Raw genomic sequence first — 22,205 nt, forward strand, 5'->3', positions numbered from 1 at the left:
TTACTGGAGAAAATATTTTATTTTTCAAATATATAATGGATTCTTCACCCCTCCATTATTTCTGTAATAATTTCATCTTTTTATTAAAACTAAAATATATATTTTAATACATCTTCTCTCAAATCAAAGACTATGGTATAATTGTGATTATCTTTAGCAACCAAAGTCTATTTTTAGAGATTTAAACTTGATATGGAGAAAAATGCCATGTCAAGTCCTTCGTACCTGATTTGGTGCTGAGGTTGAAGTGGTGTATTGGTTTGTTCCAGGATCCGGAGGCCACGCCCAGCTTTAAAGGAAAGTGAGGTCCTTAGGCTGGGCTCGGGGCCTGAGGGCCCTCTGGTGGGGGATGACTGGTTGTGCTCTGCACAGGACAGTTCTTCCCCAGGCCAAAATGGAACCTCTGGGAACAGTGGACTGAGGTATACACTGTGTTCAGGCATTCGTTTGGGGTGGCAGGTGGGAAGGACCCTACTTCTTATATCAGATTTCTACCGGTAATCATTTCTCCATAAAAATAAAGAGCAAATGGGTGGCTCCAGGTCCTTGATGATACCAATATTTGGCCAACAGTTCTTGCTCTCTCTCAGTGACACTAAGACCAATAAAAAAGAAGACTAGGGCTGAATTCTCTCTGAATATGTAGTAAAGTGACTGTGGCAACTGAGATGGTGGCAGAAACTGGGACTTGACTCTTGGAGAGGTCTCCTGTGCTTGATTTATTCTAAGCAGCCAGTAGAGAGCTAGAATCAGACACCGGATAACAGAATTTAGACAATGGATCCACAGAATTGGAGCTATCCTCTTACTTTTCTCCATTCTCCATTGACTTTAATTTTTATACTCAAAAAAAAAGGTGAGGGAAAAGGTCTCCACCTCTATCACAGAATCTCCATAAAATCCAAGATCACACCCAAACTCCATTAGAGTGTCCATTATGAATTCAAAATTAAATAACTAAAATAAATAATGAGTAGCTAATGAGAGGTTTTGTTTTAAGGTAGTAAAAAGATGACCTTGGTGATTTCTTCTTAGCATAATACTCATTTCTCAAATGTGGGTAAAATCCCGTTTAGAGGGAAGGTTTGGAATCCTACATAGAAATATGACATGCATTAACACAGAAAATTCTCAAATATAAAAAAAATTCACGTGACCATATCCTTACTGATATTAATATAACACAAATAAAATGACAATGAGCATTTCAGCACAAAACACAGTTCATTTCTAGTTAACACACTGAAATAACTGATACTCAAATTCTAACTACTATAGCATAGACACCTGAATGAGGTTCATAGATGTACATGTGTTTCAAAGTAGAATTTGGCTTTGGGCTAGTAATTTTTACTTTAACCACAGTATCTATGGCTCTTAATTTCAGTTGTTTTTACTAAGAAATTAGGAGACAACCTAAATTTCTGATACTTGAATCAATCAAAAAATAGCTAAGAGTTATTCTTTTGTAAGTTCAGCAAAAAGCTATTCTAAAGCTGCTGTTTTCCTTGCCTAGTCTTTAAATAAAACCTCTTGGATAGTAATCTACTCTCCTAATTAAAGGAAATATTGTAACCTTTTCTCCAATCCTATTTCAACTGGAAGAGCCATAACATTATTTTTAAATGGTTTCTTCTATATTTTGTATTTTTAAAAATGCCAGCAATATTACTTTCTGCAAAATATAAGCAGCATTCAAAGTATCCAGCTTGTGCTGGCATTCGGATTTTGAAGATATATTTTTATGATGAAATAACAATCATGAAACAAAATGTTCAGGAGAACTGTCAGAGTAACGAACCATTTAAAAATCAGATTTATGACCCTTTACCATTTTTTAAAGCTAGGCTGGTTTACATCAACGTGCTCCTAGTGAGGAGGATGACGTGTGTCCCGAAAAACTGAAACTTCATCAGGGGTCTTCTTAACTTGGCTCTGAACAACATTAAAAGTCAGAAGTTCTGCACTGTATGCTGTTCTCAGGGTTAGCGCCACGGGATGCCTTGTAAAAAGATCTTTTGCTATTAATGGTAACAAAAGCACCTTGGATTGGATCCAAGATGGATTTGTGTTATAAATGAATTCTGCTTTATAGTAAAGTACATTTCAAGTACAATTCAACGTACTTACCCTAAAGCACACATAAGTAAAGGCACTCCTTTGAAGCCAAAAATCTGAGGCCGCTGAAGAAGTACCAAGTTCCTACCACTACAGCTTAATGTGGCTGATTTGACATAATTTCCTCAGTCCTGCAGAACTTTCTTGATCTTTTAACATCTTACAATAGTGACCTGGCACTAGTTTAGGTCTACAAAAACACAATTGTCACAAGTCACACAAAAACATAACTGAGCGCAAATTTCTGCATGTCTTCAAAAGAAGCCTTTGATAACAACTATAATACGGAATGCTGCAGAGGACCCAAGGAAGCACTCTAAATGACAGGTACTATTTACTGATGGTAAGTGAGAATTATTTTCTAAAAGGCTGTACCAATGTCAGTTTTAGGTAGGACATAACACAAAATCACTTCACGAAATAGTCTCGTTCTATGCTTTCCTGACAACACTCCCAGCAGAAAGCTTCTAGTCTGTTTGCCGTTTCTTGGCTGATGAGACATTCATCCTTTAATTCCCTGATTGTCTTCCTCAAGGATTTTTGGAAACGTTTTTCTCGGTCTAAAACATTCCGCAGACTTTTCTTGGTATCTTCTAGCTCGCTGATCACATGATCTAATTTATGCTTAAGTTTCTTTGGGCTGTCCATTACACTGTAGCTATGCTCCTAAAAACATAAACACCAAGTTATTAAACCAGACTGACAAGTAGTTAGAAAAAAGCTTAAAACTAGGCCTCAGCTGTTTCTTCATTTATGTTGCTTAAGGAAGACTGTTAAGTTGGTGATATCAGAAGGTTTAAAGAACACAGGAAGAGGACAGGGGTGGAAGCAGTATTTCAATTGTCTAAGGCCTTGCTCGTTTGTCTAAGGCTAGGCCTGCATGAAGAGTGCAGAATCCTATGGATGGGAAGCACTTCTTCTCCAGGGGGAGGGATCTGCTATGAAAACCCTGACACTCACAATGAGTATACAGATTCTGTTCCCTAAGTGTGGGCCTGCTAAGTTTAATTTTTACCTATCAAACAAACTTAAACTGTTAAACTTTAACTGGGGTACTTTATTTTGATGAATATTTCACTTTATAAGGGATGACAGGAGAGGAGAACTGGAGCAGGTCCTCAGGCTGGGTGTTATGGATTTAGAGAGAACTCTGGTCTTGGATTTTTTTTTTTTGCAGAGGAAGAGTTGCCCTAAGCTAACATCTGTTGCCGATCTTCCTCCTTTTTTTTCCCTTCCTCCTCCCTGCTCCAAAGCCCCAGTACATAGTTGTGCATAGTTCTAAGTTCTTCTGGTTCTTCTACCAGAGCTGCTGCCACAGCAGGGCTACTGACAGACCAGAGGTGTGGTTCTGTGCCTTGGAAGTGAACCTGGGCCGCTGAAGCGGAGTGTGCCAAACTTTAACTGCTAGGCCAGCAGGGCTGGCTCTGGTCTTGGATTTTTTTTAAAGATTGGCACCTGAGCTAACAAGTGTTGCCAACCTTCTTTTTTAAATTCTTCTCCCCAAAGCCCCCCAGTACATAGTTGTAGATTCTAGTTGTGAGTGCCTCTGGTTGTGCTATGTGGGACGCCACCTCAGTGTGGCCTGATGAGCGGTGCCATGTCCGCACCCAGGAGCTGAACTGGTGAAACCCTGGGCCGCCGAAGTGGAGTGTGCGAACTTAACCACTCGGCCACGGGGCTGGCCCCAGTCTTTGATTTTTAAAGAAACAATTTAAGCTCTGTCAATATCTATTATAGTTATGCTTACATTTGCTGGGTATACTTACTTTTCACTCAAAAATAGGGAAAATAACACTGACGTATTTTATAAACTGCTATAAAATAATTTTGAAAAGCTGTTATTTAATATTAAAATTAGTCAAGAGGACTTTCGTTTCCAGCCAAGATGAAATAACAGACTGGACTGACTTCTGTCTAAAAAAACCAATGTGCGGGCAAAAGACATAAAAAACGTTTTGAAGATAACAAACATCAGGCAAGGAAGCCAGCAATCACAGAGAGATGGGAACCAGAGAAGTGAGCCCTATGATTGCCCAGCTTCTCGTCCTGAGAGAGTTTCTAGGCTTCAGTGCGAGGAGAGGAAACCCAGGCAGACCTTGGCAGACAGGGTGAGGAGACAGTGCAAAGTGTCCAGGGAGGCCAAGTGGCTGGAGTTCACAGACAAGGTACTGGAGAGGAGAGAGCTGCACAAAGGGAGAACTCTGGAGATGTTCAGAGACTCCCTCGTGAGTATTTCACTGAATAAGATCAGTGCATGCATGTAAGGGAACTGCCCACAGCCGAGGAAAGAATGACCAGAAAAGATTAGGAGTGCTCTGTGCTCAGAGGACATGCCACTATTTCCACCAGCCAGAGCAGAAAATTTTAAGAGTCATGGGGTATTGAATAGAGTATACAAAAGAGCCTTGCTGAGCAGTGGAGAATAGCCCTAGACCGGGCACTGCTCTAGTCCTGCCTAACAAAGCAAAACTCAAAGGGATCAAACTGTTTCCAGAGAACTTAATGGTACCCAGAACTAAGCTCAAGAATAAAGGACACAAAAAGATCCAGCATCCAGCCAAGTAAACTCCACAATGTGTGACACACAAATTTACCAGGCATGCAAAGAAGCAGGAAAACGTGAGCCATAATAAGAGAGAAAGAAAACAATGGAAATCAACCCAGAACTGATGCAAACATTAGAATTAGCAGACAAAGGAATTAAGAAAGTTATTAGGGGCCAGCCCAATGGTGTAGTGGTTAAGTTTGTGTGCTCTGCTTCGGTGGCACTGGGTTCACAGGTTCGGATCCTGGGCACGGACCTAGCACCACTCATCAGGCCACACTGTGGTGACATCCCACATAAAATGGAGGAACATCGGCATGGATGTTAGCTCAGAGACAATCTTCCTCAAGCAAAAAGAGGAGGATGGCCAACAGATGTTAGCTCAGGGCCAATCTTCCTCACACACAGACACACATGATTAAAACTGTATTCTACATGTTCAAAAAGTTAAGTAGAGACATGAAAGATATAAAAAGAATCAGAAGATCTACAGATAAAAACTACAACGTGTGAGGTGAAAAACACACTGGAGGGGATTAACGGTAGATTAGACAATTCAAAAGAAAAGAGTAGTGAAGGTGAAGATACAGCAATATGAACTATTCAGAATGGACTATAGGGAGAAAAGGGAATATAAAAAAAGCAAAACAAAAAGAGAACAAAAAGTCAACAGAGCATCAGTGAGCAGTGGCACAACTTCAAACAGCCTAATACACAGGAAATTAGAATCCCCAAAGGAGAGGAAAGAAAAGTGGAGGTACAAAGAGATATTTGAAGAAATCATGGCCAAAATTTTTTTCCAAGTTTGATGAAAACTAAAAACTCCTAGATAAAGAAGCTCAACAAATCCCAAGCATAAGAAGTATCAAGAAAACTAAACTAAGGTATATCATAATCAAATTACTCAAAACCATTGGAAAAGAAAAATTCTTAAAAGCAAAGAAAGAACCAAATGTTAGGTACAGAGAATAAAGATAAGGATGACAGTAGATTTTTCATTAGAAACAATGCATGTGAGAATACAGTGGAGCACTATCTTTAAAGAACTAAAAAAAAAAAAACCCAAAATCCCCAAACCTAGAGAAAATATCTTTCCAAAACAAAGATTAAATAATGATTTTCTCAGACATATAAAAGCTGAAAGAATTCATCATCAGCATAGCTACGCTGTAAGAAATGTTGAAGTCCTCAGACAGAATGACACCAGATGGAAATATGGACAAACACAAGGAATGAAAAGCCCTGGCAAGGGCAGCTACATGGGTGATGGACCAGATTTTTTTCTTATTTAAATCTCTTTAAAAGACAATCTACTGTTTAAACAAAAATAATAACAATGTACTGTTGGGTTTATAGCATATGTAAAAGTAAAATGTATAGCAGTATAGCACAAAGCTTGGGAGAGGAGAAATGAAAGTATGGTTTAAGATTCTCATACCATACGTGAAGTGAAACAATATCACTTGAATATAGCCTGGGATAAATTAAAGATGCATGCTATGGACCCAAAAGTAACTAATAAAATTAAACAGAGTTATAGCTGATGAGTCAAAAATAAGAGAGAAAATGGAATCATGAAAAATGTTAGTCAATCCAAAAGAAGGCAGAAAAAGAAGAAAATGGGAACGAAGACCAAATGGGACAAATAGGAAAAAAATAAGATAACAGATTTAAACCAAATCACACCAATAAACACACTAAATTAAATGGCCTAACTAACCCAATTAAAAGACAGAAATTACTAGCTTTAAAAAAACAACCAAGATCCAAAAGTATATGCTGCCTACAAAAAATGCACTTCAAAGATAAAAGACACAAATAGGTTGAAAGTAAAAGAGTGGAAAAAGATATACTATGATAAGACTAATAAAAAGAGTGTTAGAGTGTGTAATATTATTATCAGATAAAGTGGATTTCGGAGCAAAGAACATTACCAGGGATAAAGGAGGTCATTTTGTAATAAAAAAGGGGTTAACTTATCAAGACATAAGAATCCTAAACATTTAGTACCGAATAACAGTGCTGAAAATGTAACAAGCAAAAACTCACAACTGCAAGGAGAATTAGACAAATCCACAACTACACTGGAAGATTAAACGCCTCTCTCTCAATAATAGGTAGAACAAGTAGACAGGAATTTACTAAGGATGAAGATTTGAAAACACCATCAAACAATTTGACCTAATTGACATTTACAAAATATTCTAGCTAACATTAGCAGAATGCACATTCTTTGTAAAAGCACACAAAATATTTGCCAAAATAGACCATATTTTAGGCTATGTGTCTCAATGAATTTAAAAGCACTTCAAGCAATTTCAAGTCATACAATGTATATTCTCTGATCATAAGAGAATTAAATTAGAAATTAATAGAAAGATATCTGGAAAATTCCCTAATATTTGGAAACTACATAGCACACTTCTAAATAACCTATGGGTCAAAGAAAAAACCAAAATGGAATTTGAAAGTATTTTGAACTAAGTGAAAATTAAAACATATTTAATTTGTGGAAGGCTGCTAAAGCAACACTTAGGGAGAAATTAATATCAATAAATGCCTACACTGGAAAGAAAGGAACCTTGGGGCTAGCCTGGTGGTGTAGTGGTTAAGTTCATGTGCTCTGCTTTGGCGGCCTGGGGTTCACAAGTTTGGATCCTGGGCGTGGACCTACACACCGCTCATCAAGCCACGCTGTGGCAGTGTCCCACATACAAAATAGAGGAAGACTGGCACAGATGTTAGTTTAGTGACAATCTTCCTCAAGCAAAAAGAGCAAGATTGGCAATGGATGTTAGCTCAGGGCCAATCATCTTCCCCACCAAAAAAAAAAAAAAAAAAAGAATGGAAGAAGCCTCATATCAATGACCTCAGCTTCCCTTTAAAGAAACTAGAAAAAGATGAGCCAATTTTATTGAAATAAGTAGAATAAAGGAAATAATAAAGATGAGTGGAAATCATTGAAGTAGAAAAGAAAAACAACAAAAAAGTGAGAAAATCAATGAAAGCTGGTTCTTTCACAAGATCAACAAAATTGATAAATCTCTAGGCAGTCTGATCAGCAATAAAAGAGAAAAGAAACAAATTACCAATATCAGAAATGGAAGGGATGATATCACCATAGATTCTATAGACATTAAAAGGATAATAAGGAAATGCTATGAACAATTTTAAGCTAATAAACTTGATAACTGAGATGAAATGGACAAATTCCTTGGAAGACACAAGCTACCAAAATCTTTCCCACAAAGAAATTACTGGCCCAGATGTTTTACTGGGGAATTCTATCAAGTATTTATGGAAGAAATAATACCAATTCTCTACAAACTCTTCCAGAAAATCGAAAAGGAGGCAATACTTTCCAACTCATTCTTTGAAGTCAGCATTATTCTGATACTGAAACCAGTCAAAGACATTAAAGGAAAGAAAACTACATGCCAATATGCCTCTTGAACGTGAAAGATTCTAAATAAAATGCTGACAATCCAATCCAACAATATATAAAAGGGATAATACATCATGAAGCAGTAGGGTTTATTCCAGGAATGCAAGGCTTGTTTAACATTCAAAAATCAATTGATGTAACTAATCATATTAAACTAAAAGAGAAGAACCATATGGTCTCTCAATAGATACAGAAAAAGCATTTGACAAAACTAACATTCAGTTCTGACAAAGACTCTCAGCAAACCAGGAAGAGAAAGGCACTTCCTCAACCTGGTAAAAGGCATTTACAAAAAACCTACAGCTAACACCACATTTAATGGTGAAAGACTGAATGCCTTCCTGCTAAAGTGAGGAGCAAGGTGTGGAGGTCAGTTCTCAGTGCCTCTATTTAGCACAGTCCTGGAGGTTCAAGACAGTGTAATAAAGCAAGAAAAAGAAGTGAAAGGCATCCATGTTGGAAAGGAAGAATGGAAACTGTCTTTAAGAGCCAGCCCTGAGGGCCTAGTGGTTAAGGTTTGGTGCTTACTGCTTCAGTGGCCCTGGGTTTGCTTCCCAGTCACAGAACCACACCACCTGTCTGTCAGTGCCATGCTGTGGTGGCTGCTCACATAGAAGAACTAGAAGAAGTTACAATTAGGATATACAACAATGCACTGGGGCTTTGGGGAGGAAGAAAGAAAAAAAGAGGAAGATAGGCGACAGATGTTAGCTTGGGGCAAATCTTTCCCTACAAAAAAGAAAAAAACAAAAAAACCCCTGTTTTTAATGACAGACAATATAGAAAATCTGCCAGCTTCTATAAAAAAGCTTTTATAATTAATATGTGAGTTTAGCAAGTTTCCCAGATACAATACAAAATCAATACAAAAATCAACTGAATTTCCATATACTAGCAGTAAATAAACTGATAACATTTATAATAGCATCCAGATAAAATAGTTAGGGATAAATCTAACAAATGAAATGACAGACGTCTACACTGAGAACTATAAAATACTGCTGGGAGACGTTAAATACTTGAATGAATTAAGAGATACAATGAGTTCATGAGTTGAAAGACTTAAGAAAGTCTTATCAAGACGCCAATTCTTCCCAAATGGATCTGTAGATTCAACACAATCTCAATCAAAGTTCCAGTAGCCTTTCCTGTAGAAATTGTTAAAGAGTGATTCTAAAATTCATATGAGAATGCAAAAGACCTAGAATATCTAAAGCAACTTTGAAAAAGAACAAAGTTGGAAGATTACCACTGCCTGACATCAAGAACTCTTATAAAGTTATTGTCATCAGGACAGTAAACCAGATCTGGGTTCCAGGCTCTAAGATGAAGAAGCAATGAGATGAATAAATAAATGTAAGCTTGAATGCTCTGTACATGTACGACGGTTCTTCAAGAAAACCTAAAGACATAACTATTTTTTAATTAGATATTTCCATATAGAAAATACAGTACCTAAAAAGGAAGAATTAATTATTGCATTTTCTTGGTAGAAATATCCTTGCAAAATCATTCTTTGAACTAAATACGTAACCAAATGATTAACTACCTCCATATTTTTGCTATGGATAAATAAATTATAATGGCCCTGGGAAGCAATATTACTTTTGGACAATACATATAAAAAAAAAAATCCTCAAACACCTAAATCCCTCATTTAATCCTAATGAAGAGGACATGTTCATCTTAAAAATATCAATGTTAGCTCAGTGAGTAATTTTACTTACAAATATGAACTGGGATTGGAATTCTTCCACACACGAGGAAGCACCAACCAACTGGCGATTGCGGTTTGTGACGGGAAGGGTTTTGAGGGTGAAGTTTTTCCTACAGTGAAGCTTCTCTCTTTTCCCCTGTTAAGGATAGTTAACAACAATCACTGTTGACACTTCTGCCCTTTTTTACATTTTTATTCCTGTTTAAACTTTGTGTAATAAAATTAATGCAATATTTCTTCTCATGGATTTGCTTTTAAATGTCAATAAATTTTAAATTCCACTAAGATTAAAGTAACTTCCCGCTAACTCTAAAGTTTACCTGAAAACACAAATTTTCCTAAAAAAAGAAGAGTGAAAATGAGGGAGCATATTAAAAATATGTTACACAGTACAATAGTTGAAATAATGTGCTACTCTCTTAAGACTACACAGAAAAATCTAGAAGTAGATCAAGTAGATAAAAGCCTTTACAATAAAATTTGGCATTCTGAATAAATGAAGAAAGGCTATAAATCATGTAAAAGAGAACTAATTAGAGGGTACTATGCTAAGTGAAACAAGTCAGAAGGAGAAAGTCAAATACCTATGATCTCACTCATAAGTAGAAGATAAAAACAATGACAAACAAACACATAGCAACGGAGAATGGATTGGTGGTTACCCTAGGGGAAGGGGGGAGGGCAAAAGAGGGGATTAGGCTCACATGTGTGGTGATGGACCATAATTAGTTTTTGGGTGGTGAACATGATGTAATCTACACAGAATATATTCGAAATATATTACAATGTACATCTGAAAGCTAAAAAAAAAAAGTAAAATAAAATAAATAAAATATCTGTTCATACGCTTTAAAAAAATAATTTCAGCTATAAAAAAAGGAAAAACAGTTACATCCTTTACATATAATAAACCATGATGAAATTCTATGTACTGAAAATTTATGTAAAAATGAAACCATGAGGAACTAGGGAAAAAATAGGGAATATTTATATGATCTTAAGGTGGGGAAGGCTAAAATCAGACAACTCAAGAGAAAATACAGAATTTACTACTACTAAGAAAAAGTGTGAATGTCAAAAAACAAAACAAACCAACTTCATAATTAGAACTAAAGACAAACAACAAAAAGTAACTACAACAAAGATGGCAATTAAATGATTCATATCTTCAATAGATCGTGTTTTTACAAAATAGCTTAGAAAAAGATGAAAACAGAAGAGGACCCGAATAAGTAATTCACAAAAGAAGTAGTACAAATGTCTAATAAACACACGAAAAAATGTAGAAACTCACGAATATTTAAAGAAATCAAGAGAAATCAATAAAATTGACTGCCTATCAATTTTAGCAAAGGTTAACAACATAACTCATACTGAGGATTAGGGTGGACAGACATTTTTGTGCATAGCTAGTATGGGAGTAGATTAGTGGATTCTGCACAATTTTTCATGGGCCTTTGGGTGATTTGTATTAAAAGCAAAAGCCTTAAAAATGTGTATAATTTTGATCCAACAATTTTATTTCCAGAAATTTTTTTTAGGATATGTACAAAGTTTTAGCTACAATAATGTTCATTATACTTGCTGTTTAAAATAGTGAAAGATGATAACCTACAACCCATTGTGAGGATTGATTACATAAACTATTGTTCATACATAGGATCAACTGTTAAATGGTCATTAAAAGTGTTCTATAAAACCAACACCAAGTATTGGCGAGGATATGGAACCAGAGGAACTTTTATATGCTCAGAATGGGACTATAAATTGGCAGAACTTTGGAAAACTACGGCAATATCTACTCAAGCTAAACATACAAACCCCTGGGACCCAGCAATTCCACTTCTTACAGAAGTGTACATATACTCTAGAGAAATGTGTACATAAGTGCACCAACAGACATGGACAAAAATGTTCATAGTTGCACCATTCATAATTGCCCCAAAGTGAAAACCACCCAAATGTTCATCAACAGTAGACTGGAAAAAGTATAGTTCATTTACAAAATGGAACACTATATTGCAAAGAAAATAAGTGGACTATTATCACACACTACAATGTCGATGAATCAGGCAAACAAAATGTTGAGCTAAAGAAGCCAGAGTAGATACAGTATGACTCCATTTATATAACTGACAGTGACAGAAGTCAGGATAGTAGTCACCTTCGGGGGTGTAAGGACTGGGAAATGGCATGAAGAAGGCTTCTGGGGCCCTGGTAATATTCTGTATCTTGGTCTGAGGGGAGTTACATCAGTGTATTCATTCAGTGAAGATTTATTGCTCTGTACACTTACAATGTGTGCCCTTTTCTATATATATGTTACATGTCAATATAAAATTTAGTTTAAAAAATTGATGTTCTATATAGGTTTCTCTTAAAAACGTGATCCAGGGGCTGGCCCTGTGGCCGAGTGGTTAAGTTCGTGTACTCTGCTTTGGCGGCCCAGAGTTTCGCCAGTTCGGATCCTGGGCGCGGACATGGCACCACTCATCAAGCCATGCTGAGGCGGCATCCCACATGCCACAACTAGAAGGGCCCACAACTAAAAATATACAACTATGTACCAGGGGGCTTAGGGGAGAAAAAGGAAAAATAAAATCTTTAAAAAAAAAAAACCCCGTGATCCACAGATCTGCAACCCAATCATGTGGGGTGCTTGTTACAAAGTGCAGATTTCTAGACTCCAACCCAAACTTACCGAATCAAATTCTCTGGAAGGGGGGACACAAGAGTCTGCATTTTAAACAAGCTCCCTGGATAACTCTTACGTAGACTAAAGTTTGAAAGCCATTGTTGTGGAAAAATATTTAACATCATGGAAAATAGTAGTTAACAGTGGACTCTGGAACCAAAATGCCTGATTCAAATCCAGCCTCTGCCATCTAATAGCTGTGTGAGCCTGGGGAAAGTATTCCAGCCTTCCTGGCCTCAGTTTCCTCAAGTGGTAAAATGAAAATAATGATACTGTTTACTCATATGGTTGTTGTGAAGACTTAATGAGTTTATATATATATAAATTAATATATGTATGTATGAAGTGCTTAGAATAGTGCCTGGCACACAATAAACACTATATAAGTGTTATTAAAAAAAGAGAGAGGGAGAGAGAGAGAGAAGCAAATAAGAAATAAAGGATATACAGTGTAATTCTATTTTTGTAAGAACAGATATAGATGAATTTATATACCAACATGCACACAAATGACTGGAAAGATACATATCAAAGTGTTAACAGTATTATCTCTAGATTATGTGATTATTATTAATTTTTATTTTCCTGTTGCTTGTATCATCTAATTTCCTATAATTAAAAATTTCTTTGTTATAAGGAAATAAATAGTAGCTTTTGAAAGCTAGTAATTTATGGTTTATTTATTATGCCCACATTTCTTAAGGTCGTCTTAACATTACAGCTGGAGGACACCTTGCTATAGGAAAACAAACCCTTTAGAGCAAATTGCTCAAGTAACTACACATTTATTAATACAGAAGAAAGTGAGGCAGTCTCTGCTCGATCACTCAGGCACTGGAATATGAGCAAGTGCAGAAAGTGACCAAGCCCGCCTGGGAGCTGGTGCACTTCTGGACTCCCTCCCTTGTCTCCAGCTGTCAGGAAGGAGGGAGACAGCTTTCAATGGAAGCTCGTTACTATTGTGGGAAGTCACAGGTTCTCCCTGAATTTTCCACGTTGGAGGTGGTCAGTCTACAGCGTCTAGGAGCAAATACACTTTCAGGCATATGAAGTCAAGAGTTACTGAGGGGGAGGCAGCCAACCCATGGCACTAACATCACTGAGAAAACCCAGGAAACGCAATTAGAGTTTACTTATATAATCCTTTCATTTTCTTTTTCTGACTTTTTCTCTCTTTTCCTTCTCCTGTTCTTATTTCTTTTGGTTTTCTTCCTTTTAGTCCTATGCAGGCTTTAAACTTGTGGCCCTAAAAGTATACTTTGGTCCTGTTAGTGGCTCTGCTCTTGACTTGGGCTCCAGCCTGAGGAGGACCGCCCACTTGGAACTTGAGTTCAATCCTCTTATGTTAACCTCCAGTTTTTGGACACAAAACTTGAGTTACGCCAACTCCTAAAGTCAGTCCACTTCACCAAACCTTACTAACGACCAAATATTTCTGAGCACCTACTGGCAAAATACTCCTACTACACACTGGAAAAGCTGAAGGAGCAGCTTACAAATTTAAAAGCTCCAAGAATGGACTTCCAACGAATATTCAAGCAGTAAAAATGTTGCAAGAGTGGTGAAGGTTCTTACAGTACCACAGAAAGTGGGTAATGACGGTAAGCAGTATCTCATAAACAAACCTGTAAGTGAGATGGGGACTCAAAGATAGAAGGAATGACTCCAGGCTTCAGTTTAATATTTGGAGCACTTCTGTCAAAATCTGTCTTCTTAAAGTGCCTGGAACACAATACATCTCCTTTTTTAGGCTCCCAAATGCCTGCAGCATTCACATCAAGTCTTTTCATTGCTAGGACCCACTTTCTTTTGACATTTTCATCTGTGGGGAATCTGGAAAAAAATATAAAAAGGATTTTAAAATTAAACACTATTGATATATAGTTGAATTAAGGCTGTGACTAAATTGATTCCTTAACGAGTCTGCTATTACTCTGGGGAACTGGAATATTTAGGAAACCACCATGATTCATGCTTTCATAATTTTCAGTTTTAATAGTCAGATTTTTCTACCAATCATGCTGCAGACCTATGGTCCTCATTTCAATTTTTCTCATATCATAAAGAAAAAAGTTTCAACGGATATTTAACACCTTATGGTAAGATCCACAATGAAGGGTTTTTTTCACCTATACATGGTAAAGAATATCACTTGGGCCTTTTCCTATCTGAAGTGATATCTAGAATTTATCCCAGCTGAACACAGCCCCTGTACTTTCATTCTTCTATCAGCATCAGAAAATTGCTTAGAGTACCACTGAATACACCAGAGGTCTATAAATGCTTAATGAATGAACGCAGAGAACAGCTGCAGAGCTTAGAGTTCTGGAGATCAGAAGTATTTCGAGAGATCTGGAGGCCAATAACCATCTCTCTTTCAATTTTCCAAGCTGGTTGTGAAAATCCTTGTTAGAATAAGAGAGGATACACATACTCATTTTTTACGTCCTCATACTTAGCAAAGTAGTTAGCAGATCTTTCTCTAACACATAGCACAGAACCTGGCACAAAAGCAGCAAAATAAACCTTTAGCAAATGAATAATCATTAAATCTTATTGCTCCTTCTTTCCTATGCTGTCAGAAGAAAGGCTGAAATACTAAATTAGGATCATCCTGATTTATTTGCAACAGAGCTAAAGAACTCCTGGTCTGAACTTGTAATTTATATTTTTTCTCTACAACCCTAGCTTGATCTATTTCTAAATAGAAAACACAGAATATATTTGGGCAAAGATCCTTCCTTCCTTCAGATTGTAAACTAGATGTAAAAAACACTGAATTTCGTTGCAGGTATGTTAAAATGCAGAGTAATAATATTAGCAAAAGTAAGTTTGATATTTTTATTAACCAGCTTCTGATACCCTGGCATGTATCTTAAACTTCTAAACTAAATTATAGAAGTATAAACATATTGCTGTCACTTCAAATTTAACTAAAGAGGTTATTTAAAAAGGATTTGGGAACTACAGTTCAAAATCGAAGGTTCAAGTAGAACTGTCTTTTGCTTTTTATAACAGTCAAAAGTGGTTGGCTTAACTACAGCAAAATCTTACACGTGAAATGTCAGTCCTTTTAACTTGGAATTTGGCAAACAGCGAGAAGCACATCCAATGGCCGAGCAACATTTCACCATGATTTTAGCAACTCATAACAGAACTGAAAGAAAATTAAAATGGTAAAAGTTAGTAACTTCAAAGCTAAGGGGAACATATTCACCTTTCCCTGTATGTTTTAGATATCATGAAATCATGTTAGAAGCCAAAAGCAAATATTTTCTTCCAACACCTGCAGCTTTGTTAGTGACATTTTCCAAGGCCTTGGCTCTTTAATAAGCCAAGTCATATTTAGCTATGCACTGAGGAGTCTGATTTCAGTTCCGTAGGCTTGCACATTTCCCAACCACCGCTTCTTCCAGGCACCTCGTTCCCTCTGCCACTAGGCCTTTGCACCCTGACTCCTCCTGGCATACTAACTCCTGCTCATCTTTCAGCCTGTGTTGCTTCTCCAGGGAAACCTTCCCTGACACCCAGATCAAGTCAGATCCCCTCTATTATTAGCCCTCGTAGAACACACATGTGTCCCTCCCAGCACTTCACAAAGTTGTAATCTTACATTTATCCCAGAGATTCTCTGATCAATGTCTTCCTCCCCCACCAGCCTGCGAGTGAGTTCCACGAGGGCATGGTGGGGGCGTGTGCTTTTTCTCACTTTTTGTCCCCACGGTTTACCTGGTGACTGGCACACAGGAAACGTTAATACGTATTTGGAAGTAATGAAGAGCAAGTCAAGGAGACGAGAACTCGGCCGCCAAGCAGCAGCGCGCGCGGGCGCGCTCGGAGCCCGGGGTCGGGCGGGCTCCGCCCCTTTCTCGCGGCTCGGGGCCGCCGCAGGGAGAGAGGGCGGGGCCGCCCAGTCACAGGTGCGGATGCGGCCGGCGAGCCGCCCTTCCTCAGGGGTCATCGCGCGTCTCCGCACGGCTGCGCTCTCCCTCGCCCCGAGCCACGCCCGGGGTGTGGGCGGGCAGCGATGGGGGAAAAGAAGAGTCAACCAAGAGTTATTACCGTTAACAGCGAAGGCAGCGACTAACGTCGACGGCAGAGATTGCGTCTCTCCTCGCTTCCGCCCCGTCGCCGCGGGAACCGGAAATCCGGCTGCCCCGGGTCACGTGCCCAGCCGCCATATTGGTTCGGGTGGCAGCTGCCGCCGTGAGGGGGTGCGCTAGCGCGGCGCAGCTTCTCTGGGCGTCGTTTTCATCCTGGGGGAAGGGTCGGTGCAGTGTGAGGGGAGGTGGAGGAGATGGCGGCCTCGGCGCGGGAAGATGGCGCCCGCGGCCAAGAGCAAGGGCGGCGGGGCTGCGAGCACTATGACAGAGGATGTCTCCTGAAGGTGACGACTTCAATGGGCTCTTCCCCTGCGAGCTGCCGCCGGGCTGGGCTGGGGGCCGGGTGGGCAAGGCAGTTAGGCTTGGGCTTAAGTTTGAGGCTAGGCTGTTTATCAGCATACCTTCTCCACCTCGACCTGGGTTCCTGCCGTAGAGGACGTTTTTGGCAAGGCGACCACGCGCCCCACCTTTCCTCCTGTTTTGTAGTCTGCAGGCAAAGCCCGTTTTGCTTGGGAAGAGCCTGAGCTTGCACATCGGTCACTTTATCAATGAGTTTCTCTATTTAGTCTTTTGCTGCTGGAAGTAGACTGAGGCAGCCCCGGGCCTCTGCTGGCTTTTCCCCAGGATTATTTTCAGGTGTTTGATGATATAATGGAAAGCGATAAGCCGGTGGAGAATCGGAATACGATTTCAGCTCCTGTCGTAAACAAGTTTTACAGTTTGCAGCTTCATTTTAGAGTCACTGAGTATGCCTAAACCTGCCAAGGGGAAAATGTACATGTGAAAGAGGAAGACAATCACGTAATTGCCACTAATTAGGAAATTATGTATGGGAACGTGCCTAGTATGCATATATTGTTACTTTTGCTGTCTACTTTGAGGAAAATTCCTCGTCACTCTAGAGTTTTTTAAATTGGCACCCATTCTGTTAAAGTTTTTGATTTTTCTTGCAAGAAGCAGTGTAAAGATTTTTCTTAGAAAGCTTAAGCTTTGGAGTCCCACAGCCCTTCTCCCAAATCTTAGCTTTGCCTCTTAACAGCTCAGTGTTTTTGAGCAAGCTACTCTTTGCGCCATATGTAAAACAGGGGTGATGGAAGTTCTTGCATAAAGTATGGGGCCCGAAAGGACAGCCTAAAGCCTTATTTGTGGCCCGTGGTTTGGTGAACATTCCTCCCACTGCACTGGATGAAGCTCTTCCAAAGTTGGTCATTCACCAAGTGTTGTGTAAGGAAATTGAATGCTATCCTTAGGATTTCATTTCCACTGAGATGTTCTGTTATTCTTTCAAACCTGAGGTCTAAAACTGAATTCAGCATCTTGGCCCGCCCCTCTTCCCCCAAGAAACCACACAAACACATCTGTGTGTCATAGCACTTAAGATGCTTCGCCCTGAATGTGAAATGCTTTTTGCCCTCTCCCTCCATTATTCTTAAATACCAGAGGCCAAGTGAAGAGTTTTAAGGAGGAAGTAATCAACTAAATCAAATGCTGCTGTTTGAGTAAGATAAGAACTGAAGATTGGCCTTTAATTTGGCAAAGAAGAGGTAGCTGGTGATCTTGACAAGAAACATTTGAGTGGAGAGATGGGGGCAAAGCCTGATTAGAGAGGATTCAAGAGAGGAGAGAAGTGGTGGAACTGGAAATAGCCTTTATAGACAATTCTTGGAGTTTTGCTGTGAAAGAGAGCAAGAAAATGAGCCTGTGGGTTGTTGGGAGATGTGACATCATGGGACTTTTTTCCCCTTTGAGTTGGGAGATATTGCAGCATGTTTGTATATTCTTGGAAATGACCCAGTAAAGTGAGAATGTGTTACAATGCAAGAGGGAGAGGAAAAACTGTAGGAGTACTGTCTTTGAGAAGCCAAAGAGAAGGTGACATTTAGTGCACAAGTGGAGGAGTTGGTCTTAGATAAAAACGTGGACTCTGCAGACTCTAACAGAAGGGAAGTGGGAGTATGAGGTAGATTTGCGAGTAGGTTGATAGAGTTTGTGGGAGGATAGTCTCTTGTTTATTTCTATTTTCCTAGTGAAATAAGCAAGGTCATCAGAGTGTAAGGAGTGAGGAAGAGATTGTTCGAGGTTTAAAGAGAGAGGAGAAGGTGTGAAATAACCGTTTAGATCCTGGGTCCTAGACTCGAGAAGAATGAGGAAATTGACTAGGGAAATATGGTAGTAAGAGCCTGCTTTTTATTAGTGGTTATGACTTAAAAGTAAGACCAGTCATTTTGGTGGTGCTCTTTCTTTAGCCATATTCAACTGTTCCTGTGTAGATTGAGTAGGAGAGAATTGGATGTAATCAGAGTGGGGATTTTGGATAGGAGTATGAAGAGGGAAGGAAGAAACCAGGGTATGTACAAGGGAAGAAATGGAATTAATTGGAAAGAGAGTAGGTAGTGGTTAGAGAATTTCATGCTTGAAATTAAGATACAAATAGCATTCAGTTCTTCTTCCAGAGCAGTGGTTCTCAAAGTATGGTGAATGGACCATGGGGGATTCCTGAGGCCTTTTTAGGGGATCCTCAAGGTCAAAATTACTGTCTAATACTAAGACGGTATTTGTCTTTTTCAGTGTGTGCAAAAGCAATGATTAAAACTGTTGCACCTTAGCACAAATTAAGTTAGTGGCCTGTACAACACCTATAGTTTAAAAAAAAAAAAGCTAGAATGTCATTGATAACATTAAAGCGGTACAGTGATTAATTTTATAAAATCTCAACCCTTGAATGCATTTTTTTAATACATGTTTGATGAAATCAGATGTTTTTATCAAACATTTCTACAAATTGAAGTTTGGTGGTTTCATGAGGAAAAGCTCTTGTGCAATTTGATTGTGAACTGAACTGGTTGCTTTTTTCATGGAACAACATGTTTTGCTTGAACTATGGTTATTAACACTTGGGTATTTGGTGGGCATTTTCTTGAAAAGCAGGAAAGTGAGACTGTCATTACAAGGAAAACAGTTGGCACTGATAAAGTTTGAGCTTTCATATAAAAACTAGAATTTTGGGAAACTTGTATTAGCCTCTGTGAGCTTGAAAGCTTCTGAATACCTAAAGACTTTTCTGATGAAATGGGTGGTGATAGTAACAAATGTGACTTTTTTGATATTGCGTGTCAAATGTGTGAACATTTGCAGGATCTGCGTAACTCAGTGAACTGATATTTTCCAAATGACCAATGCATGGGTAAAAGATACATTCAGAGTGCAAGATAGGTGAGTGGATTCTAGTGTAACAGAGGGAGAAAAGTTCACTGATGGGATTTCAGATTCCATGTTACAACTAACTGATTATAAGAGTTGTTGAGTTTTGGCATAGTATCAGAGAAGAATATCCATAATTCTTTGAAAAGCCTATTAAAATACTCTTCCTTTTTCCAGCTACATATTTGTGTGAGGCCAAAGTTTCTTCATATACTTCAACCAAAACTGATTGAATGCAGAAGCAGAAATGAGAATCCTGCTATTTTTTGGGGAAATACAGTTATTTTTCATTAAAATGTTATGTTAATGTGTAATGAATTTGTTACTATTATTTTAACAAGTAATATTTTAAAAACGTATTAGTTTTAATTTATAATATGGTAATAAGTGTCAGTAGATATAACTCACATAAACAAAAGCACTTTGGGATTCTCAGTAATTTTTAAGAGTGTAAAGGCGTCCTGAGACCAAAACGTCTGAGAACCACTCTTCTATGGTATGACTAAGGGAATATGTGGCTGAGGAGGGTTGGAGGACAAGGCCATTGGAAGTGAGAAAGTCAAGGAAGATAATTCAGGGTGTTGGAGGGATTATCATTGTGGATGTGCAGATCACAAAGATTTAGGAGAAGAGTAGTGTTGGAGAGAAAGGGAACCAGTTGAGTGTTAAAATCTTTAAGGAATGAACTGTACTGTGGTAAGTCACAGCATAGGAAGTCTTGAGAAATGAGTGGATCTGCAAGGTCACAGTGTACCAGAAAGTATTGGGTTAGCTTTACTGGCCTGGAAACTTGTTGATGTACTCGTTAGGGTAAGGCTAAGTTGCTGTAACAAAAACACCCAACAGAAATAAAGAGTTTATTCTTTCCCACCTAACAATTCCAAGGTGGGTGATCAAGTTTGGCGATGAGGCTCTGTTCCACATGATCACTCCAGGGACAAGTTTTTTCCATTGTATTATTTTGCCATGTTTTAGGGCATATAGTTATCAGCTGGGTTGCTGCCATGTCCAGGTTTCATTTGATGGACAGGGGAAATGGAGCATGGAGGAAGAGGCAGGCCCAGTTTCTTAAGTTTCTCAGGCCCAGGAGGGGTGCTGATTTCTTCTGATCGTATTCTGTTGGTAAGAGCTTAATTTGGCCACACCTAACAGCAAGGAAGGCTGGGAACTGTAGTATAGCTGGGCAATCGTATGCCTCAGAAGGAGAGAATAGATTTTGGTGGACAGCTGGCAGTCTTTGACATTCTTGAAAACAAGGGCTATCTCTTACATTTATTGCATCCTTTCAAATATCAGGCATATAGACAACTCAAGAGAATTAAAATATAATCTTTGTAATATTTAATGTTTAGAGGTTGGAGTAGGTAAATGAATTTATCTGGAAATGTCTAAGAAGTTGCCTGCTTGCCATTTAGGCCGAGAATGAGTTTAGGGTGTTGTGAGATTAGTTTTTCAGTCCTTCATAATTTCCATCCTTTGTAATTCTTTTGTCATTAAAGACAAGGTTGTGTTCAACTTCATACAGTCATAGATGTTGAAGGGAATAGTTGAAATGTGGAGAAAACAGTGAAATGTTACATGTATGATCAGTTTACCAGCTGATCCATTGGTTGTCATCTTTGACCTTGTTCCAGGAGGAGGAGGAAGAAAATTTTTTTTGCATCGCAAACTTGTCTTCTCTTGCTTCTTATAACTCTTTTTCTCCCCTGGGCGTTAGGCACCTTGCTGTGACAAGCTTTATACTTGCCGCTTGTGTCATGATAACAATGAAGATCATCAGCTTGATCGCTTTAAAGTAAAGGAAGTGCAGTGCATAAACTGTGAAAAAATTCAGCATGTAAGATTTTATCACATACTTCTATTTTCTTTTAAAAATTTTTTACTAAGGTGGTTTAAAAATTTAGTCAAGCATATTGCAAATAAGACTTCTTTAACTCTTAAAGTAAGCAATATCTTTGATTTAAATGCTTTAAAACTTGTAAAAATAAAATTGCATATACTTTAGCATAAGTTCTGGATATTCAAATAGTGATACAAAATGTTTTGGTAAGATTATTCCAAATTTTAATTACATGTGTCTTTTTTAGGCCCAACAGACTTGTGAAGAATGTAGCACATTGTTTGGAGAATATTATTGCAGTATATGCCATCTGTTTGACAAAGACAAGAAACAGTATCATTGTGAAAACTGTGGAATTTGTAGGTACTGTATGTAAAATGTTCTTTTCTGATTACTTCTAATATATCTAGGCAATAATGGTTTTTAAAATCAACTTTATTGGAGTATAATTTACATAAAATACAATGCATTTTAAGGGTCTAGTAAGTTTTGACAAATATATATGTCTGTGTTACTATTAACACAATCAAGATAAAAAACA

The 22,205-nt window shown here is 38.3% G+C and overlaps 2 protein-coding genes across 9 annotated transcripts in view; one reads left to right on the top strand and one right to left on the bottom strand.

Annotated features, from left to right (window-relative positions):
* Nucleotides 1-16,723, bottom strand: THAP6 (THAP domain containing 6). Of its 5 annotated transcripts, none has more exons than XM_008521958.2 (5): nt 16,583-16,723; nt 15,575-15,677; nt 14,146-14,353; nt 9,836-9,961; nt 1-2,784 (listed from the first exon to the last, which is right to left on the bottom strand). In XM_008521958.2, the coding sequence occupies exons 2-5, from the start codon at nt 15,652-15,654 to the stop codon at nt 2,527-2,529; spliced, it is 672 nt and encodes a 223-aa protein (XP_008520180.1). In that variant the 5' UTR covers nt 15,655-15,677; nt 16,583-16,723; the 3' UTR covers nt 1-2,526. The 5 variants fall into 5 exon arrangements, with proteins under 5 accessions (XP_008520180.1, XP_008520181.1, XP_008520179.1 ...); XM_008521959.2 differs by lacking the exon at nt 16,583-16,723 and adding an exon at nt 16,250-16,386; XM_008521957.2 differs by lacking the exon at nt 16,583-16,723 and adding an exon at nt 16,134-16,385.
* Nucleotides 16,294-22,205, top strand: part of RCHY1 (ring finger and CHY zinc finger domain containing 1) — a 23,428-nt gene continuing 17,516 nt past the window's right edge. Inside the window, exons 1-3 of one of the 4 annotated variants that reach the window (XM_070612773.1) lie at nt 16,294-16,734; nt 21,542-21,661; nt 21,912-22,027. In XM_070612773.1, the coding sequence (XP_070468874.1) occupies nt 16,294-16,734; nt 21,542-21,661; nt 21,912-22,027 (677 nt within the window). Of the gene's footprint in view, nt 16,908-21,541; nt 21,662-21,911; nt 22,028-22,205 lie in introns of all 4 variants that reach the window. The other 3 variants (XM_070612774.1, XM_008521961.2, XM_008521963.2) reach the window with 3 other exon arrangements.

Source organism: Equus przewalskii, chromosome 3 (genome assembly GCF_037783145.1).
Source record: "Equus przewalskii isolate Varuska chromosome 3, EquPr2, whole genome shotgun sequence".
NCBI lineage: Eukaryota > Metazoa > Chordata > Mammalia > Perissodactyla > Equidae > Equus > Equus przewalskii.